We start from the raw sequence: 22,680 nt of genomic DNA on the forward strand, positions 1-22,680 counted from the left end.
GCTTTTTTGTACATAGTATGCATTATTAGTATAGTGTTTACTAATATCAGTTTATTATCAGAGTTTGATAATATCATGTATTTCTTTTAATATCACTGTCTAATGCATTAAGCCCCATTCAGAACGTCTTAGAAGAGGACCCAGGTTTCGTGACATTATTGCGTACAAAATAAGTCCCATTTAATTGGCTAGGCGCCAACCAATAAAACGACTCCTTTGCCCCCTTGCCCCCTCCCCTGCCTTTCTCTCTCGCCGCCACTGAGTTGCATGCAAGTGCACAAGTTAGTTTTGCATCCAATATATCACGAAAAGAGTAGCAAAAGTCAAGGCGCAACATTTGAAATTGCAGTGACAGATTTGAGAAGCTGCAATTGCCTAATTATGGTTGTACTGTGAACGTGAATGAAAGAATAAGTGCAACTATGTACTACAAGTTTGTCTGTCTTTGTATTTTTGTGAATGGCATTTTACACATTTGTGACTACAACTTTAACATCATAGGATGTCCTGTTACTTTATCCTCTACAGTAAAAGACCTGGGTGTTATACTCGATTGCAACCTTTCTTTTGAAAATCATATTTCATATGTTACAAAAACAGCTTTTTTCCACCTTAGAAACATTGCTAAGCTACGTAATATGCTATCAGTTTCTGATGCAGAAAAGTTAGTTCATGCATTCATGACCTCGAGACTGGATTACTGTAATGCTTTACTAGCTGGTTGTCCTGCATCCTCAATAAACAAGCTACAGTTAGTCCAAAATGCCGCCGCTAGAGTTCTTACGAGATCAAGAAAATATGATCATATAACACCGATTTTATCATCACTGCATTGGTTACCTATAAAGTTCCGTATTAATTATAAGGTATTGCTACTGACTTATAAAGCCCTAAACGGCTTAGCTCCAGTCTATTTAACGGATCTTTTATCACCCTATAATCCATCGCGCTCTTTAAGATCACTAAATTCAAGGCTTTTGGTCATACCTAGGATATCCAGAACCACCAAAGGAGGGAGAGCATTCTCACATTTGGCTCCAAAACTCTGGAATAGTCTTCCTGATACTGTTCGTTGCTCAGACTCGCTCTCCCAGTTTAAAACTAGATTAAAGTCGCATCTCTTCAGCCAGGCATTCATATAATCCTACAGTTCAAACTACAATCCGGCCTCTAGCTCATAAATGCCAGAGGAGAACTGGCCCCTGACTGAGCCTGGGTTCTCCCAAGGTTTTTTTTTTTTCTCCATTAGGTCACTTGATGAAGTTTTTCGGTTCCTTGCCACTGTTGCCTTTGGCTTGCTCAGTTGGGGATATTTTGGGGATATTTAATTTAATTTTATCAATCAATAAATTCCTCTTGAAACAAACTTTGTTGTATTATTTTAATTTAATACTGTGAAGCTGCTTTGATACAATCTGTATTGTGAAAAGCGCTATACAAATAAACTTGACTTGACTTGACTTGACTTGTCTGCAGCTTCAAATTCAGAATACAGGTTTGTGACTATTGTCTGCAAGTGCAAATCTCAAAAGTCTACTTCAGATTTGTATTTTACAGGTTTTCACATCGGAGCTGTGAGTGTAAATTTTTGCGTACAAGTACGAATATTTATTGTACAAGTTCTCAAATTCAAATCTACATGCTATCGAGTTTTGTTACTCTTTTACCTTAATAGTTATCGGCCATAACATGAAGAGAGCAAAATATAACTCATTAAAAAGACAATACATGTAGTGAATTTAGAATTTTCAGTTTTGATGAGAAAGTGTATGTACCTTCTCATAGATGTACTGCTCTTGAAGCAGTGTGGGAAGGCGCTCAAGAAAGACAGCCATGCAGGGAGCACGATTCAATCCCAGAATGCCCTGACTGCGTAGAACAGAACGGCAGGAGGCCAGAATGTGATTCTGAGAGATCCAGTCTGGGGTACAGCGAATTAGCAAAACATCCTGAGATTGGAGAAACAGATAGGTACAAGCATTAAGCATTACTTAAACCATTTTTAAATTAAATATTTATTAAATTAAACACATTTTCAGGAAGTATTTAGTACCTTTGACCTTCCAGAACAAGCAGTCACCCCTATGTGTTGTATCCAGGTGGTACAAACTACAGAGCCCATTCCTGTGACCACAGTCTGCAGGACTGACCCATCCTAGAACAGATGAGAGGAGTGTTTACAATCAAAACGAGGAGTTTTGTAAAGCTAATAAAAGAAACGTCAAAAAGAAGCGTTTGACTCACCCTGAGAGACCAGATGTTGAGCACCCCTCCGATTCCTCCAGACACCAGAGCAAGCCCACTGGGGCAAAATGACAGCGTCTTTACCGCGGTAATGTGTCCACTCAGTCGGAATACACATTTAGCATTACCTCGCTGAAACACACACACACACACCAAAAAAACTCCCTTTAGTGACACATTTAATCTAACAGAGCAAAAGTGAATTAAAAGGTAAGGTTAAACAGGTAATAAATAAGAAAACTTAATTTATCCCAAGCAAATTATCTCCCAAAAAAAAAAGATACATATATTATTCTGACCTTGATGGTACTGCTCTTGTCTTGGCTGGTAGATGGGGTGAGGAAATTGGGCACTGAGACATTAGTGCCCCCTTGAGGAAGAGTCCACACATACAGGAGGCCATTTTGACATCCACTGAGGAAATGAAGAAAGGAAAATCAAAACACTTGGATGACGGATTATACACCTGTGCATCCTTGAGTACCAACATGACAGCTAAATGTCTATATATCCTAAAAATACTTCATGAAGTACTGGTTTAAAGCTCTCAAAAGCTCCTCTGAGATATCTGTTACCCATTATTCAAGTAAATGGTGTGAAGAAATAATAAAAGTGCCATATTATACACTTTTGTAGCACCTTTTAAAGCCACTTATAAAGTTAGTCAAGGTTTCATCCACCAAAGCTGTCGTAATATAATTTAACACATTTTCCTCTATTTTCACCCCCCCTCTAAGACCTTAAAGTCTTAAAATACACCCTATCTGTTTTTTTATATCTTTATCTTCAAGTGAAAACGACAATTTCGTATCTATTGGCGTATGCAAATTCTCATATTCTCTTGCTTAATTCTATATGTAAATGGATTCTGTTAGTATTGGCTCACTTTTTCACATGTGAAATGAGTAGTAACACCACCAGCAAGTTGCGCATATGTTAATGTGCACTAGTTCTGAACATATATGTTTGCTTTAATGATTATTAAACATATGCCACACTCACACTGCCATCATAAGACGAGGCTCCGCCCCTCTCCCGGGCAGAGGGCACCACTCGGCCGTGTTGACGGTGCCCGTGTGGAACAGAGAGTGGAGGGTGACCCACGCGCCGCTGGCACGACCCCATATCTTCACCACCTCAGAGCGGCCAACAGACAGCAGCAGATGTCCTGTAGGGTCCCACCTGAGTGCACTCACACTCTCCTGGAAAACAAATAATAAAAATAATAAAAAGTGTCACTCTCAAAAAATATGGGTTTATTTGTGTAAAAGAATGGGTTGGGTTTCACACAAAATCCCAAACTGTCTAGGATGTGTAGAGTTAAGACATTTTATTTTATTAAATCAGTTTATTTGTATGGTTATATATATATATATATATATATATATATATATATATATATATATATATATATATATATATATATATATATATATATATATATAAAATGTCATCATTTAAAAGTGTTCCAGTCCCCATGTAGCCTTTTATTTAAGAATAACATTTATTTTTGTGATTAAATAATGAATCTTTAATGTTTTTGAAAGCTCTCTTATGTTCATCAAGTCACTTGCAGTCACTTACAGTCTAGTGATTTATAAATGCTTACAAACTTCGGTTCAACTGAAGTTGAACAAAAAATAAATTCGTTCCTTTTCCTTTAATCCTCACTTATCGGTCTTATGCTACTCTGAACAATGCCTGAGCTTCGTATTTTGAGCACTTCTTGCGTTGTTTTTGCCTCTTCACGATGACTCGCTTAATTTAGTCCTAATTTGTAAGTCGCTTTGGACAAAAGCATCTGCTAAAAGACTAAATGTAAATGTACACTGAATCATTAAAATGAGTTGGTATCTACCTGGTACCTACTCAGAAAGTATGCGATTTCGCATGCAGCGCGTGCGTGTTTTGATGACTTCTTACTCACAGGAAATGCTGTTAGCAGAATGGGTGGCTCGGTTTCATAGCTCTCTGCTGTTGCGAGGAGAATTTTGCCATCAGGATAGCCCACAGCAAAAGGTTTATCAACACTGTACCAGGCCAGACACTGAGGTGCTGAGCAGGAGGAAAAACACACACAAAGTTCATTCACTACAGAATTTCTCCAAACACATTAAAACAGAGAGATCTTTAGCACTTTTTTGAGATGGTCCTCACTGCAGAACATGAAATGAAGCCTTGGAACCCAGACTCCCACCTTACATATACCTAAACCTACCCATCTCCACCCCCTGATCCCTAAACCCACCCCTAAAACTACCAATCCCCACCCCTTAGATCTGGATCCAACTCTGCCCCCTGGATCTCGTGTACTGCAGTGAGGTGCTACTGACTTTTCTTGCCACCAACCTTCTTTTCTGTGGCAGTGAGTGAGCTCTGTTCTCTCCACCCTCAAGTCCTCTGTGACCTCCAGCCAGCACAGGGAGCCGTCCAGCCGTCCCACCAGCAGACTCTCAGGAGGACTGACCTGACTACAGGCTTCCTGACTGAGGAACGGAGAGGAGGTCTGAACCCACGAGAGCGCCGTGACCCAGGACGACTGAGCCTCTATGTGTGCTTGAGTACCTACAGGAAAGAAGACAAAGACAAATAAAGGTGCTTGTACTATATCCAATATGTCCAGGACATTTTCAGATGCACGTAAATACTATCCATCAGGATTTGGCTGGATTGGGAATGTTAGACTATGAAATTATTATTCAAGACAAGCACCACTAAAAGATGATAGAATTTTTGAAAAGCATTGCATAGAACACCATAGAACTGCATAACAACTAGCCCCATCACTCAAGCATTTTTGGCAAAAATGACCCAAACTTTTTTTGGTTGATATTTAAATTTCACAGTGATTTAAATAAAGTTGAAATAAAATAAAATAAAATATTAGATGAAAAATGTACACTAATATTTTGCTAGTTTATATTTTTATATTTCCAGTTTCAATTTAATTTCACTTAGTTTTAGTAATTGTGTTTATTAAAAATATTTCTATATAGATTTTAGGACAAATACCACACCGACCAACCGTCACATTCTGCTAGACATTTTTTCAGAAACAAATGATTTGCGAAATCAGACACTACTAGCAGTTCCACGGATATTCCGTATCTCAACGGAAAAGAACGCTGGGCTCTCAAGCGACAGCAGACGGCGTTTTCAGAAGAGTGCTGGCGTTACTCTTACGATCAACTATAAAGTACATTATACATGTTCGATTACACAGGACTTGGCAGCAGAAGAGCTGTAACTGTGTGTGTGGATATGTGACAGTGTAATGCAGGTCTGACCGTTGATGGTCCAGATGTTGATGAGTTTGTTCTGGAAAGCAGCCAGTAGAGTTCCCCCTGCGCTCCACAAGACAGCGGACAGCAGATGAGATCCCATCGAACCATCTGAGCTCTGAGCGTCCTCGCTGCAAAGACGCACACAAACACAGAGCTATCAGAGCCCAAAGCATCCATTTCCATCTCATTCTACAGAAAATTTTTATTTCCCATCAGACCTATGAAACATTTGGATTTCTCCCTATCCTAATCAAAGAGACGAAAAGCAAGGAGTCTCACCTGACAGTGCAGGTGTGTGTGTGCTGCAGCTCTGTTGTGTTTGGTGTTATGGCCCACAGTCGAACCGTTCCGTCCTGTGAGCCGGTGGCCAACAGACCTTGTTCTGTATTCCAGCTGCAGCTGCTCACCTACAAACACAACAGCCAATTACAAACAAGTCAAGACATTCTGCGATGCCCTGGACAAAGTTCACAGTAAGAATAGCTCTGTTTATATTTAGAATTTATAACAATAGCTCAGATAGACAGACAGACAATTATCAATGTTGAAAACACTGCAGCGTGAATCAATGTTTTCAGGACTTGAAAAATAGAAAGTTCAAAAGATAGTTTTAATATGAAATATAAATCTTTTGTAACATTGTAACATTATTTACTGTCATTTACATTATTTACAAGTATTTACTGTCACTTTAGATCAATTGAATGCATCCTTGCTGAATAAAAGTATTATTTTTTTACAAAAATCGAATTAATATATATATATATATATATATATATATATAATTTTTATTTAAATATATATATAATTTTTATTTAAATATATTTAAATTTGAATGCAAAGCTTAAGCAGGTTAAGCATCAAACTGAGCTTCTGATTGTGTCTATTAGCAGTTGTGTACCAATGAATTAATTTGCGAGACATCTAGCATGTTTCTGTAAGTGTTGTCTCTATGTCCTCTTTACCCTGTTCTGATGTCCTTCCAGCTTCCTTACGGGGCACTTGCGCAGATCTCCGGCCATGTCACTGTATGTCTGGGGTCTGGCGGTGTTGTCTTTCTCAAAAACCGCCAGGGCCTGGACCAGCTGTTGTGTTGCCCATTGACGGTGTCTGCTGGTCAGCCTGGCCGACAGGGCACAGGCAGCGAGCGCATTAGTCAGCTCCAGCGGTCCGACCCGTACCCCTGCTTGAGAGAGAGGCGGACCTGAGGGTGGAGGGGTTCCACCTTCTGTCCAATGACATGTGCCGTTAATTAGGATAAATTAATAGCAAATCTTTTATTGGCATTTAAAGTTGATATACGGGTAGACAAGTGAGTCACTAGAACCAAAACCAGCAGGGTTCCCAAAACCACTGTACATGACTTTCAGTCATTCATGATCACTGGTTAGTTAGTTAGTTATTAATTAATTAATTAAATTATTTTTTGTAGTGAATGCATTCTCAAGGAACTCTTTCTAACCAATTACATATTTTAGAGATAAAATATTTAAATTCGCTATAGAACATTCCTTATTATGACTTTTCAGTCCTGGTAATCATGATGTTAAAATTCCCTGATACTTTAATAGACAGTTTAGGCAAAAAAATTTAAATTAAAATCCTAATATCCTAATTAAAAGCTAATAAAAAAAATACAATTAAAAAAAGAATTAAAAGATAGCAAATATAATTATTTAAATAATAAAAATGTAAAATATACTTGCAGGATTTCCATGACAGTGGGACTTTATGAAAAGTAAAAACAAAATAAATAAATAAAATAAAAATAGATCAAATAATCTAATAAACATACTAAAAAAAGAAATATTTTATTTTATTAATTTATTAAAATAAATATTGTATTATTATTTAACCACCATCAAAGCACCATAAATATGCAAATGTGTTGTTAAATTATTTAAATATTAACTTAAAATGTTAATTGTTCAATTAATCATTTTAGGTCCAATGGGTTTGGCTGACAATACATTTTGGGAATTCCTGGTCTAAATGAAACGAAACTTTTATGGAGCATGAAATACACATTTTTTTTATTATCTAAAAAATAATTATAACCATATAATATATATGTACCTGTTTGAGTCAAGAAAATGTAATTTTTTACCCTTTGATTCAGTGGATTCGCTTCTTTCCACCTTGTAACGGAATCGGATGCCTTTCTCAGTAAGGAGGGACACCAGACTCTGTGTGACCAGGAAGGTGGGCGGAGTTAGTTCTCTCGGCTCCTGCATCGCTCCCTTCAGGGCGGAGCTTTGCCTCATTCTCTGCTGCGGATCGGTGATAGCACTGATGTTCATCCCTGTAGCTGCTGCCATGAGATCCTGAGAGGAAGGACATGCAGGTGAGACAGCATGATTAGGAGGCAGACAGGATGATTAAATGAGCTCAAAGGAGAGAATGATGAAGAGCGTAACAAGGATAATGAGGTGAGAAACATTAGCAGAGTAGTCGAGAGGATAGAAAGAGAGAGAGAGAGAGAGAGAGAGAGAGAGAGAGAGAGAGAGAGAGTTTGTGTGTGTGTGTGTGTGTGTACCTGAGTACAGATGTCCACTAACTCTCTGTAGGCAGCAGGACTGTGGGCCACTAAACTGCCGATTGCTGAACTGAGGAACGACAGAAAGGCGGAGCCTGTGCGATCGTTCACAGAGCCACGCCCCATCCCCTGCTGGTCCACGCCTGTGTGGACAGTCTGGACACGCCCCCCTGCTGCCAGACACATCAGTCGCACCAGGATACGGATGTCAGCCAGACCCAGAGCTTCCAGACCACTGGACTGATTACACACTGAACTACTGTAACACACAGGGACAGAGAGAGCTTTTGAGACAGTTCATAATGTACATTGTAATGTACAATAACATAGACACATTGTGTATATACATATGTATATAAAAACAGACTATGTTGCGATGTAATGGAAGTAGCAACAGATTATTTGTTTCGTATTGTAATGTACATCTGTAAAACATTACAGAAAAAGAAAAAAATGAAGGACAGGGACTTGGTTCTATCCATATGATGTTGACTGGATGGAGGCAGATCTAAATGAGAGCATGTGGTTGATTGTAAGGAAGGGGTTGAGTTATTTTACCATTAAACATCTTGGAAAAATCTGTCAGAATCTAATGGATCATCACAGTAAGAAGATTCTGGATATGTCTGAAGGGGTTTATGATTGTGAGAATGCATTGTGCAGAATGGATTTAAATGAAGTAAACAGTGAACTGAGAGTAATATACCTGTATTAGTATTTGAAAGAATGAACAAACTGGTCAAATTAAATTAAAGGGCCAAGGGAAGGATAAAACATTTTTGAATGATGGGTGTGATGTTGATGGGTGAATGATGGAATTCTGCAAGGCTCAGGTCAGTCAGACATTGATGGATCAATCACAGTATGACATGTCAGACTCGCTGTGAAGGTGATCTTCTGCAGGGCAGTCAGGCGGAGGAGAGCGAGTGGTTGTTACCTGGAGTAGGTCTGTGAGAGCGCTCTCATCACCATACTGTAGGCTAGCAGGATCTGAGTGGTGGAGGTGACTCTCCTCAGAGCCAACAGTCTCTCCTGGGGTTCCCGAAGAGATGCTGCCTGCTCCCCTAGACTCAGAGGAACCGAGGAGCTCTTCAGCTCAGTGCTAACAACACCTACACACAATAAATAAACAACAATGTGATGCATTTCACTGTGATTTTGGGAAGCTCTTACATGCAATATGTATCGGACAACTGTAAACAGTTGTTGAATATGAGAATATTACCTTTGTAAAGCAGGTTGTTGTCACCAGTGACCAGGCCACTGACCAGAGCTCCAAGAGGGTCGTGTTCCATGAAGGGGATGGGGTCGGGCACGGGCTTCTTCTCACTCAGACCCAAAGGTCTCAGAAGAATCCCAAAGTCCTCCAAACCCGTAAGTCGGTCTGAGTCGGAGTCTTCCTGGTTACCTGGATCCCACTCATCTAACACACATTCAAATCATTACACATGAATTCAAGGCAAGACACCCCTGGTGAATACAGTAGTTTAAACAATTACCTAATAGATATTACCATAATTCCACATTAAATTAAGAATTGTTTTTTGCATTACCAGTTTTCTGAAATGTTATGATTGAAAATGCAAATCAGGCATTATCTAATTAAATATGCACTACTTTCCATACATTTCCAGAACAGAAATCTGAATAAATCATTAAATATAGCCAGGTTCAAAATTATTGTTTTATTTTGTTGAAATATCCCCATTGGGGATTTTGTATATCTCCTTTTATCGCTCCATATATCTGAAAATACTGTCAACAGCCAAATAAAAAACAAAAACATTTACCATGTTTCAAGGAATAAAACGTTGTATAAAGCCAGACAAACTATTTATGAATAAACTCCTCTGTAAAAACCTTCATATATACCGGCAATAAAATAAACTGATATCTTCTTTCCACAAGTATGAAAAGTCATGAAGAGCCAAATAGCCCAAAAAAAAATTTTTTACCAGTGCATAAAAAAAAAAAAAATTTTTTTTTTAAAAAGCCGTGTTTTTGTTTTGTAGTGTTTTAAACAGCACAGGTTTGTTTTAACAAAAAAATAACTGGACAAATACCTTCTGATGTACCATCCAACTGACCAATCAGATCAGACGCCAAACCTCTTGCCCTGAAGAAGAAAAAAAAACATCATCTAGGTTGCTATATAGAAAAGGTAAATGCCTACAACACGCTCATAATTTCCTTATCATCACCTATCCTGTTTGGAGTTCATAACACCCAGGTTGGAAGCCAGATACTTTTCCCTGCATGCACTGCACAGGAGGTAGTATGGGCTTCCTGATCCGCATTCGCCTCCGAACCAGCCGTCCACGTAGGCCCCATTGCTGCGGTAACCACGGCGACCGGCGCTCTGACCGCAGCCTGGGTGGTGACGCTTCATGTGGTTGTTGAACTGCAGGGTGAGAGTGTTACACAGCTCACACTCCACCATCTCATGGGGGTCTGGGTGCTCTTCTCTTCCCTGAGTCAAAACACACATATGTTGGTACAGTGAAGGAGAAATGAAAAATGCATTCATACAAGGACAAATAATATTCACACAACAGAACAATAGACAGAACAAAATAAACAACAGAAATAATACACAAAAGATAGAACGATGAAAGAACAGACCGATAAATGATACACAGAACGATAAAGTGATAAATGAAAAATGACAGAATGGAAAACAATAAATAATATTTGATTGAAATATAAATCAATGGATATATGGATGGAAAAATAAAATGGTAAATGAGAATTATTATATATGTATATATATATATATATATATACATACATATACATACATACATATACATATATATATATATATACATATATATATATATACATATATATATATATATATATATATATAGCGAGAGAGAGAGAGAGAGAGAGAGATAGAGATAGAGATAGAGATAGAGATAGAGATAGAGATAGAGAGATAGATAGATAGATAGATAGATAGATAGATAGATAGAGATAGAGATAGATAGATAGATAGATAGATAGATAGATAGATAGATAGATAGATAGATAGATAGATAGATAGATAGATAGATAGATATGAAGACTTCAGATGCAAAAGCCTCTAAGTGCCATCTGAAATTTTCTTCTAAAATGATCATTTTTTATCAAGCTCGTATATTTAGGTTCAGTAATTTCACTTTAATGACAATTAATAGGTCATTTTCAATGCAATTAAAGTGAAATAACTGAACATAAACATACAAGCTTGATAAAAATGATCATTCTAGAAGAAAATTTCAGATGGCACTTAGAGGCTTTTGCATCTGAACTCTTCATATATAGATAGATAGATAGATAGATAGATAGATAGATAGATAGATAGATAGATAGATAGATAGATAGATAGATAGATAGATAGATAGAATGATAAATGATAGAACAATACATTAAACGATAGTATGATAGTCAGTCTCCAGCACCTCTACCATCCACAGCGTGTCCCTCTCAGAGGTGATGAACTCTGGGGTGAGCAGCTCCTCATAGGGCTCTTCGTGGTACGGGTCATCCATATAGCCCAGCTCCGAGTCTTCTTCAGCAGCAAACGGGTGCGTTTCAGCCCGCTCCGGCCACTCTGCCACTCCCACGTCCTGTCTGTACAGCGATGGGACAGGACTGGGAGACGGGGAGTCTGAAACAGACAAGATAGGGGAGCAAACTTCAGGGCAGAGTCACTGAAATGTGTCGTTCTTAATGTACAGTACACTCTGGGTAATCAGTTCACATCCACATACATTTACATATCCATGAACACTACCGTTTAAAAGTTAAAGGTCAGTTAGATTTTTTGTGTTTCTTAAAGAAGTCATAAAATGTATTTTTTGTAATTCTTTATTCTTCATAAAATGCTGCATTTCTTTTATCAAAAATACAGTAAAAACAGTAATACAGTAAAATATTATTTACAATTTAAATTATAAAAAATAAATAAATATATATATATATATTTAATTTATTCCTGTGATGAAAGGCTGAATTTTCAGCATTATTACTCCAGTCTTCAGTGTCACATGATCCTTCAGAAATCATTCTAATATGCTGATTTGCTGCTCGAGAAACATTTCTTATTATTACACTTTTGTGGAAACCCTGATACATTTTTTCAGGATTCTTTGATGAATAGAAAATTCAATGGAACAGAATTTATTTGAAATAGAACTCTGACCCCAAACTTCTGAACGGTAGTGTGCACTGTGTGAAATCTGACCTGCTCTCCTGAAGGATGTTCTCTGACCCACTCCAGACCGCTGTCTCCGTGCAGGAGGAGGTCTGTTCCTCGTGAGGTGAACATCTAAGAAGTTCTCTCTCTCCACCAGGTCCAAACCTGCTAACAGACTGGAAAACACATCGGAATACACACAGTGAATAAATACAATATTCCATGCACGCATGCAGTGTGCTCTGTTGCGTACCCCAATTTGTTTGCATAAAAATAGGTGGATGGAAACATAGCTACTGAAACCAAGCGGCCATCAAAATATCTTACTATCAGTTGCGGTTGATTAGGACTCATGAGATGGGGATTAATATGCAAGAGATGTGATTTATTGCTTGTCACTTTGTGTTGTGCCTGGATGTGTGAATTCACCTCTCGTTGGGTTCTCTGCTCTCCTGTAGGGTCAGAGGAGCAGGAGACTCGGGGCACTGGACCGTCTCGGGTCCTTCAGATGAGGGTGTATCAGTGGCGCCCCCTACAGACGAGCCCTCTCCCGCCTGCTGCTCCTCTGTGATGGGGTGTTCCAGCATCCAGCTGGCCAGCACCTCGATGGTGCGCGAGTCCACCTCTCCAGTGACCCCTAAGAGATGTCCCAAAAAGGGTCAGGGAGAATACCCCCAAAAACGTTTGGTCACACTTGACTGAATTTATGATTTCTCATAAACTTAAAAAGCTTGAAATGAGCTTGAAATTAGTCCAATTATGTCTGAGAATTAATTTCTTAAGAATTTTTTTTAATTTAATTTAAAAACAAAAAACAATGGATACTGACTTTTTGAACCAGATAGCGAAGGAAAAGCAGCCAAAATGTAAAAAAAAAAAATGTTTTTGTATTTACATTATTTTTTTTTGGAACTGACTAATTTTTAAAGTTGGCTTTGCAAACAAAAATAAATAAAATAAATATAAAATTTTATTTTTGTAAACCTGTACTGCTCAAGAAAATGTAAGTATGCAATAAAAATGATACAAAGCATACAGTACACACACACACACACACACACACACACACACACTTGCGAACATTTGTTAACACTTAATAAGACTTCATGCGGTGCTCCACTAATATTTCCCGTAATTCAGCCGAGTGTTCCAGTGGGGAAGAACAGTGAGGGGTGAATTGAAGCAGGATCTCACAGGGGAAGTGTAATGAGTGAATCACCAGTAAATAATTATTTAGTTACAAAAACAATCAAATGCAATACAAAACTCGACATTGTTATCCAATATTTCTATTTCTGAATAGAAATCTTGCTTTGAAAATTCTGTAAAACTGACTATTGTAACAGTATAAGAGGAGTTTAACAGTAATCTAATAACATGATTGTCTCCTTATTAAACGGGTAAGAATGAGTCTAGATGTTGCAAGCACTTGTTGGTACCTGCTGCCTCCATGGCCCTGTAGATGTGTCTCATTGAGAAGCCCATTTCAAGCAAGCGAACTGGGACAAACATTTGGGGCTGTTCTGAAGGACAGAAATAAAAATTATTAAGTGATGAATCAGAATATGTCTGGACTGGGCTGACTGATCCAGTCAGGAAAATATGATTTATTAATTATTTACAAAATATCTCCATTTAAAAAATAAAGTAAATGTGCTAAAGCAGGCTGGGGACTTGGACTACAAATTCAATTATTATTAAATTAATAATAAAAAATGTTTTGACCATTTTATATATTATATTATATTTAATTTTTAATTTTTATTGTTTTATTTAAATTTTATTTTATTTATTAAAGGTTATATTTGAACAAAAAAAATGCCCAATATCATTTTTCTTAGTCACTAATAAAATGTGAGATAGATATGTATATACAAAAATAATAATTTCATAATGCCTAATTTTATTTTAAGTTTTATTTATTTATTTTTCAATTTACTTTTCACTCAGATTATGCTGATAATATAATTATAATTAATATATTAAGAATCATATATAAATATTTTGTAATATATTATTTTAATTATTACAAATATATTTATTTATTTACTTTATTAAAATAACAATATTTTCATAAAAAATTGCATAAAAATATAAATAAATGTATAGAAGCAATTGGTCTTGTAATGCATTGTGAGATTCAAGGTGCCATTTAACTGGGTGTGAAAATGCACAAAAAAGGCAAACACATTTCTTGCAATCAGTGAAAATAAATAAAAATAAAACGTCCTAAGCAAGACACAAGTGTAAAACATGCACGGCCCGTCAGGGTTAAGTTAAAGGAAACTTCTCAAATTCCGGTGCTACATAAACCAATCTTGATGTTAGTTTGTTAAAAAAACAAATAAATAATCACAGGAACATCATCTGTTGACCAGATAAACCATGTCCATGGACACCATATGATATGCTAGACATCCACTTTTACTAGTCCCTTATATTCCAAGAGTTTGTCTGGACGTTATGAAACCTGCGCTGTCAGTCTTACCCACGGGGGTCCTGGTCTGACCACAGGGCTCCAGGAAGCTGGTCTGCTGCTCAGTGAAGCCCTCACAGGACGCTGAGCTCGTCAGGCTGAGCCCGGGGGGCAGAACCGGACTGTGGACAAGACCTGCCAATGTGGGAAAACGGGCCAGCACCATCCGCCTAGAGGAGCCCAGCCACACACACATGCACACACAGACACAGGAGAACCGCTAGCACCAGCTCTAGAACAAACATTCAGTTGAGCGCGTGTTATGTTGAGGTGTTAAATCACCCTTGTGTCATTAAGCCATGCTCAGACACTTGAGGTTAAGAGAGGAGCATGTGTTTGTGAGGTTATAACGCACACAGCCACAGCTTTACACTCACACACTTACCTGTATTCTCATTCACACTCTCAGTAACCTGTGTGAGTGTCTCAGGCGACAGCGATCTGGAGTGAGAACATCCAGACACGTCAGAGAGTTTACAGTGTGTGTGTGTTAGACTGAAACTCTTTTCATGTCCCTTTGGTTTTGTCTTCAAACTGACAGTGAATGGCAGAGTAATTACAAACTGTACACATTTTAAGTGCCAGAACAATCGCCATTAAGGAGATGTTACAGGAGATGTCATTATTAAACTGACATTACTTCATACTAGTACTTCATAATTATTTCACTAATTCATAGGTTCCTTTAAGGCCAACTCAAACTGCACCGACAGACGGCGACCGACACGTTCATCGGGTTTTGGCTGTTGGAGCTTGTTTTCACTGATTAAACATGTTGAATCGGCACTTGTCGGTCTGAGAAGTGGTGGAATCTGGTGATGGTCTACGTTTGTGGAATATATTATATTATTGCTTAATATTTTCAATCCTATTCTATTCTATTCTATTCTATTTTATTACATAATATGGTGACACACTAATGGTGCAGATATTGTTCACTTCACATTTGAGAGCTCACTGCAATGAGATCATATAGAGAATAAATTGTAATGGGATAAAAGAGAAACTCACTGGAGCAGGTTGATGGGCAGGAAAGGGTTAAAGTTGTCCAGGCCGTCAGCCTGCAGGGCGGTGAGGAGGGAGGCTGTGAGGTCATTGGTGGAGGGTGAAGCTGACTGGCCGAAGATGGCGGTGCCCTCAGAGCCGTTGCTGTAAAGCGAGACTGAACTGGAGGATTTGGACACTGGCTGAGAGGAAGAGTGACCCCCTGAATCTATGTACACAAACACAAATTAATTAATTAATACACAAGAAAACAAAGAAATTAAAAATATATCTTAGAATTATTATCATTATCATCATCATCATCATCAGCTATTATTACAGACTTTTACTTTTCTAAGCTAAATGAAATAATACAACTACTGCTACTATTAATAATATTAATAAATGAAATTATATTATATTAATTCTATTAAATTCTATTAATAAATATTGAAAACCTAAATAAATAAACAAACAGCAGATACAATAATAATTGCACACACACACATAAATAAAAAAAATACATATACATACATATATATACACATATACATATACGTATATATATATATAACTAGTCTGTGTGTGTGTGTATGTATATATTAACTTATTGTTATTTTTTAACAGTAAAGGTGGTAAACAACTGAATAAAGCACATTCAGCATTTCAGCTTGTTCACATGTTCATGCAAAAGCAACAAACCTTTGTGTTCCTTGCTTCCATCCTCATGCAGTCTGTTCAATGCTCCTTTAAAGATGATGATCTGGGCCCTCTCGAGGTCTGATAAAGCCATGGCCTGTTTAATGGGACAGGGTCTGACGGCCCACTTCACCATGCTCCGCACCACAAACTGCAACACAGAGCGCGTTTCGGCGTTCTCCTCCCCACCGGCAGAGGTCCTCGCTGGGTCAGGGCTAGTTACGCTGACCCCCGCATCTGATTTGGGAACCAGGAGAAGATCCGTGAACTTCCCGCAGCTCAGAATGACAGCCAGAGATTTTAGCGCCCCCAAGAGGAGGTAGGAAATGCGGACTGCACGAAGTTCCAAAGCAAAGAAGTCCACCCTGGGTTGGAGTGCGAGTATTGGTGGACAGGGGGCGCCAGCACGGTCCTCGCTCGACTGTGTGAGGGTTCTGAACATGTCATCTTGGTTCTCCTCTCTCCTCTCCTCTGCGTTATTTTCGCCCTCATCCACGGGACAGCTCATTCCCTCTTCATCCATCATAATGCGAGCGATGTCCTCATCCAAACGTCTCTCCAGCTCATTACGCGGACCGCCCTCTGAGCTGATTCGGTTCCTTGGCAATGCGGATGATCCGGAAGGAAGCTCCTGCTCATCCAAGATGCCGGTCATCAGGATGAGGTCGAACAACACCGATGCTTTGAGGCCACGGCAGCGGGACACGTCCAGCTGGGGGATGTCACACGGCTCCAGGGAGGAAAGAGGCGTGTCGCTAGGTGACCAAGAATTCAGGAAGCTTTGGGTTAGTGGGACCACAGCAGGTCACAAGCAGAATGAAGATGAGGAGAGGAGTGAGAGGAAGGGGGCAAGACAGAAATAAAAGAGTGGAAAGGAAAGGATACCATGATTAGAAAAAAATGAAGAGGACAAAAGACAATACAAGAAAAGGGAAGTGAAGAAATCGAAAAGGAAAAAATGCATGCAACTGGCAAAAAGAACAGGACAGATATAACATACAAAATATACATAAATTACAATGGCAGAAGCCAATGACAGTGCTGGAGAGCATTATATTTTACTCTAAAACAAGGGTTTTAAAACATTTTGACGCCAAGAACTAAAATAAATAATAATAATAAATAAAATAAAATAGCAAATTAGCAAAATAATTATACTGCACTTGGAAAGGTGTTGAAAATATATTGTGTTAAGAATAAGATACTTGATATCTTCAGTTATGGTAACACGTAAATAGTAATTTCATAGTCTTGTTTCTCTTAATTTTTTTGCAGACCCCTAAACACCCCCAGACCCCAGCTTGAAACAAGATTTACACAAGCATTTTCACTACCAAATGAATTAAAAATAGAGCAAAAGAAAAAAGTTTTTTTTTTGTTGTTGTCTGCATTTAAGAATATTATCACATAGCTCTTGGTGTGATAGGCTCTTACTCCCTAATTTTATATTATAGAATATTTAAATACAAACTTTCAATTATTTGCATGTCTGTAAGAGTGCTGTATATGTGTGCTTACCTCACAGTAAAATCGGTCTCCTCCCACTGAAGCTTAGCCAAGGGGCTTCCGTCTTTCAAGACCCCGAGCAGGGTGGCCCGTCGACCGCTGGGTTTGTGCAGGCAGGTCCCCCCGGCACGGAGACCGCTGTCCACCCCTCCGATGAGGGCCATGACAGGCCAGACCTCAGTGCACAACATGCTGAGCTGGGCGTCAGAGAGCCCCGCCGGGCCAGAGAGGTGGTCTGTCGACATCCCGACATCTACCCAAGCAGAACCCCTCTCTCTGTTCACCCTACATTTCTCTTCAGACTCATTACTAGCACGACCTGCTGGCAGAGGACAGAACACAGAATATATTACCCTTTAAATGAGACCTCTGTTCTTCATTGTTTTAAATCATCCTTTGTCTCATGTATATATTACTGTTTACCTGCACTTATTGTTTTAGAATTACATAATTAGTGTACAAACTCAACCTTTGTTTTGTTTAGATAGATAGATAGATAGAACTGACCTATCTTGCCATGTCCCTCCCTCATGAGAGGGTTGATGAGCTGTAGTTTGTTCAGCATGTGCTGGTTGATATGTGGAACCCAGTCATCGTTCACGTACAGTCGTCTTAGCAGCTGAATTGTGGACTCCAGCAGAACCGTGGCCCGCGGGCTGCACAGTGGCTCTCCTGGTAAAAGATCGCTAGGCATGCCACGCATCTGCAGGTCACACAGCGCCACCTAAAGGCCAGTGGAGGAACAAGAGGTTTTTGTAAGTTTAGAGTTGATTTGTAGAGATTTGCTCATTTATTTTTAGCAAGATTATTATGGATTGTGTTTCTTTTCCGGTATGAATTGCTTAAAATGGGCTCTTTAGTGTATATGTTTAAGAGACTGACCTTTTCTCCTGGGTTACTGCTGTAGAACAGAACACAGGGGTAGAGTTCTGTGGCATCCACTCCTTCAAACGCCAGCTTGGGCTCCTACACACATAAAAACAGTTAAAGTACTTTGTAACTCAGTTGGCCCATAGATTTACATTTCAAGTTCATTAGTCTTCATATATTATTATTTGATTTATGTGTGCAAAATTATTTTCTGTAATAATACAGCTTAACCTATAATACTCCTTAAAATTTGTCAAAAAACTATAAAACAAAATTACAATTTGCAATTGAAAAACTAAAGTATTTTTGACTTTTGAATCATTATTCATTTTTATTTCATGTCATCTTTAAGTATAACTACTGTAGCTTCTAAATCAAGCAACACTTTGTTTGATGGCAATTATAATCCATATGCTATTGCGAATTGTACCTTACATTGTTGAGCTAAGTGGGAAAGTGTTCTTATCTCATCAACACGCACTGACCCTGTTGTTTTTGGCGAAGGAGATAGTTCTAGCCTCCATGTCTAAGATGCAGGTTATTGTGTCGCCCTGGGTGAAGGAGGGCAGGGCCCGGCCCAGTTCTCCTCCATGATACAGGCTACCGCTGTAGGCCCGGTACAGCCACATGTCTGTGGTGGTGCGATGGTTGTAGTCCCGGATGGGCCATCGGGACACTCCGATACACGTCCCTTCATTTCCCCTGTTCTCCTTAGTGATAAAAAACTAAGATATGGAGACAAAAAAAAACAAATTAGTACATGGACCCTGTAAAGGACACCAGTGACTGTATTTTGCATTGGTACCTTCCAGATGAAGCATCCAGATGTGATGGCAGTGGTGGCCAAACCGTACCCTTTCCCCCCCGATCCATGAGATAGTACATTCCCACTCTCCAGAGAACAACAGATCAGTTTATGTGGGTCAAAAGAAAAATCACCAATAGGAATACATTCATCTTCACTTCTGATGTCCTGGAAGACACATAAGAACATATAGAACAATATAAATCAATGAACACAAATACAAGTGTGTAAAATGTGTGCGATGGACACAGAGATCAAATACCCTATTTATATTCTCAGAAGTTCTCTCTTTTTCAAATTTTTTTCTCAGGGCCACAGGTTCCTCCCACATGTACTTGGACAAAAGGCTAAATAACTGATCCACAATCTGAGACGAAACAAAAATGACATGGTAAATGCTTATTAGTCGGAATCAATCAAGAACCAATCATCCAGTGTCAAGTGAACAGTGAAGTGAACTAATAATAAAAAAAAGCAATTCCTTTCTCACCTGTTTCATGACGACAGGGTCTGAACAGGCAGGGAGAAGAGCTTCTAGAATATGGAAGGCCAGCAGCTTCGTCCGCAGGTTGTGGAGATGTGGATTTCCCGAGTTTCCGCATTTGTATGAGATAATTGTCATCAATGGATCGATCCACTTGACAAACGCTGACACTCTTTTGGCGACCCTTAGTGACAAAATGCGCCTTAGGAAGACTAGAAAGTCAGAGAGCTGGGACTCCACAACCTTGCTGCTGCGAACTATATCTGCACCTAAAATGAAACAAAGTTTATATATAATCCAATACATCATATACCATACCATTAAAAGTTTGGATTTTTAAAATGTTTTTGAAGCAAGCAAAATACAGTAAAAACAGTCATATTGAGAAATAATATTATAACTGAAATACTTAATTTTCTACTTTAAAATATTTTAAAATGCTATTTATACATGTGATGCAAAGTTGAATTTTCAGCTTTATTTATCCAGTCTTTAGTGTCACATGATCCTTCAGAAATCATTCTAATATGCTGATTTGGAGCTTAAAGAACATTTCTTATTATTATCAGTGTTGAAAACTGTTTTTTCAGGATTCTATGATAAATAGAAAGTTCAAAAGAACAGCATTTATCTGAAATGGAAAGTTTTTGTAACAATATACACTACTGTTCAAAAGTTTGCGGTCAGTAAGATTTTTAAAGAAATGAATACTTTTTATTCAGCAAAGATGCATTAATATGATCAAAGGTGACAGTAAAGACATATATAATGTAGCAAAAGCTTTCTATTTCAGATAAATGCTGCTCTTTTGAACTTTCTATTCATCAAAGAATCCTGAAAAAAATTGTACACAACTGTTTTCAACAATGATAATAATCAGAAATGTTTCTAGAGCAGCAAATCAGCATTTCAGCATATTAGAATGATTTCTGAACGATCATGTGACCCTGAAGACTGGAGTAATGATGCTGAAAATTCAGCTTTGCATCACAGGAACAAAATACATTTTAAAATATACTAAAATAGAAAGCCATTATTTTAAATTGTAACAATATTTCACAATATTACAGGTTTTAGGATCAAATAAATGCAGCCTTGATGAGCAGAAGAGACTTCTTTTAAAAATATAAATTCGTACTCATCCCAAAACTTTTGAATGGCAGTGTATATATATAAATATATAAAATAAATGTTATATGAATAAACAAGTCTGTTGAAACAGTAACAACTACAGTAATACTACACAAAAGAACAGATAACCTTGTGTTGTAATGACTCACTGTCTCGTCTGGACGTTTCTTCTTGGATGTGTTCTGTAGAGTCAGTCTCTAGCACCTCCTGCTGGTGGACTGCATGTAACAATCCCTGAAGCTGCTGGCTCATTACATCCATGAGAGCCTGGGACACGTCCAACGGCAAGGTCTCTTCACAGGAACTGCAGAAACACACACACGTTAACTGCAACTGTACAACCTGGATCATCATTAGCCACGTGCTGTAGCATGTGGCCACTCATTATGGCAGAAGTAATGTTTGCTGACACTAAAACTTTTAGATGAAATTATGTTTTGAAATTTCTTTAATTTATACAATCTTTACTATGCAAAACTGTTGCATAAAAGCAATATTATGATGTTAACATGAAGAATGCTTTGAACGTGATTATTTAAGGCAGCAGTTTTCAAAGTGTGAGGGCATATTATGGGAGGTGTTTTCTCGTTTTGTATTTAATTATCAGTTTATAATCTCACCTGGCCGCTATGGCGAATATCTGCAGGAGTCTGGCAGCGGCCAGCTTCACTGCCCCATCGAGCTGCATGTGACCCGACATGGAGGCGGCCAGCCAGCGCTGGTTCACCAGCACACAGGTGTTATCAGTCAGTGTGGACAAGATCTCCAGCACGCCACATTTAATGATCACTACCAGATCCACCGGCTGATAGTGAAAGTTCAGAGCAAAGACTGTAGCTAACAGCAGGTGCTGATAAGAGCCTGAAATGAGACAAATCTATGTTAAATCACTACTTAATTAAACTGGTGTATTACTAGAGTAATACTGTGCCAAACCACAAAATGCAGTCAAGCTCAATTTTAACCACAAATCAACATCATAAATTAATGTCATCGCCCACTGTTGAATCACTAATACTATTGTTACTATTATTTTTAGTTTATTATTTAGAATTTGTATTAATATCATCAAGATACATTGTAAAGTACAAGATAGTTCCTTTAAATTGAGTTAATATTATTTGCACTGGTTGTATATGATCTACTCCACTAATAACAAGAATAAAATATAAAACAAATCCAATTAAGTAAAACTAAATTAGTTTTAAAAAATGCAAATACAAAACATTTAGTTTAAATGTAACCAATATTATTTACATTATTTTTATAATATTTATTTATATTGTTAATTTGAAAAGTAATTGAAGTATGAAGTTTAAAAAGTTAAAATTAAGTATTTATATAAATAAATAAAAAAATCTATGAAACGATACAAAAAATATTTAAGTTTAGCTGGCTTAAGAAATACAAATTAAATGTTTTTTTTTATTTTTTATTTTAGATAAATTCTGCATGTGTGAATAAAGGCCCCGATATTCTTC

General features: G+C 38.0%; 1 protein-coding gene across 1 annotated transcript in view; it reads right to left on the reverse strand.

The window, feature by feature from the left end:
- Window positions 1-22,680, reverse strand: part of LOC309477340 (putative E3 ubiquitin-protein ligase HERC1) — a 67,558-nt gene that overhangs the window by 14,834 nt on the left and 30,044 nt on the right. Inside the window, 32 exon segments of the mRNA XM_082140576.1 lie at window positions 1,776-1,949; window positions 2,054-2,155; window positions 2,245-2,376; window positions 2,544-2,658; window positions 3,247-3,446; window positions 4,172-4,299; window positions 4,594-4,809; window positions 5,532-5,656; window positions 5,808-5,935; window positions 6,494-6,756; window positions 7,636-7,852; window positions 8,065-8,323; window positions 9,002-9,176; window positions 9,290-9,487; window positions 10,128-10,180; window positions 10,266-10,534; window positions 11,508-11,716; window positions 12,293-12,420; window positions 12,674-12,881; window positions 13,684-13,767; window positions 14,733-14,890; window positions 15,732-15,933; window positions 16,407-17,158; window positions 17,922-18,231; window positions 18,417-18,633; window positions 18,792-18,875; window positions 19,265-19,504; window positions 19,585-19,752; window positions 19,847-19,951; window positions 20,075-20,337; window positions 21,349-21,503; window positions 21,820-22,060. Of these exon segments, the coding sequence (XP_081996702.1) occupies window positions 1,776-1,949; window positions 2,054-2,155; window positions 2,245-2,376; window positions 2,544-2,658; window positions 3,247-3,446; window positions 4,172-4,299; window positions 4,594-4,809; window positions 5,532-5,656; window positions 5,808-5,935; window positions 6,494-6,756; window positions 7,636-7,852; window positions 8,065-8,323; window positions 9,002-9,176; window positions 9,290-9,487; window positions 10,128-10,180; window positions 10,266-10,534; window positions 11,508-11,716; window positions 12,293-12,420; window positions 12,674-12,881; window positions 13,684-13,767; window positions 14,733-14,890; window positions 15,732-15,933; window positions 16,407-17,158; window positions 17,922-18,231; window positions 18,417-18,633; window positions 18,792-18,875; window positions 19,265-19,504; window positions 19,585-19,752; window positions 19,847-19,951; window positions 20,075-20,337; window positions 21,349-21,503; window positions 21,820-22,060 (6,278 nt within the window).

Source organism: Leuciscus leuciscus (assembly GCF_965113295.1).
Source record: "Leuciscus leuciscus genome assembly, chromosome: 16".
Lineage (NCBI taxonomy): Eukaryota > Metazoa > Chordata > Actinopteri > Cypriniformes > Leuciscidae > Leuciscus > Leuciscus leuciscus.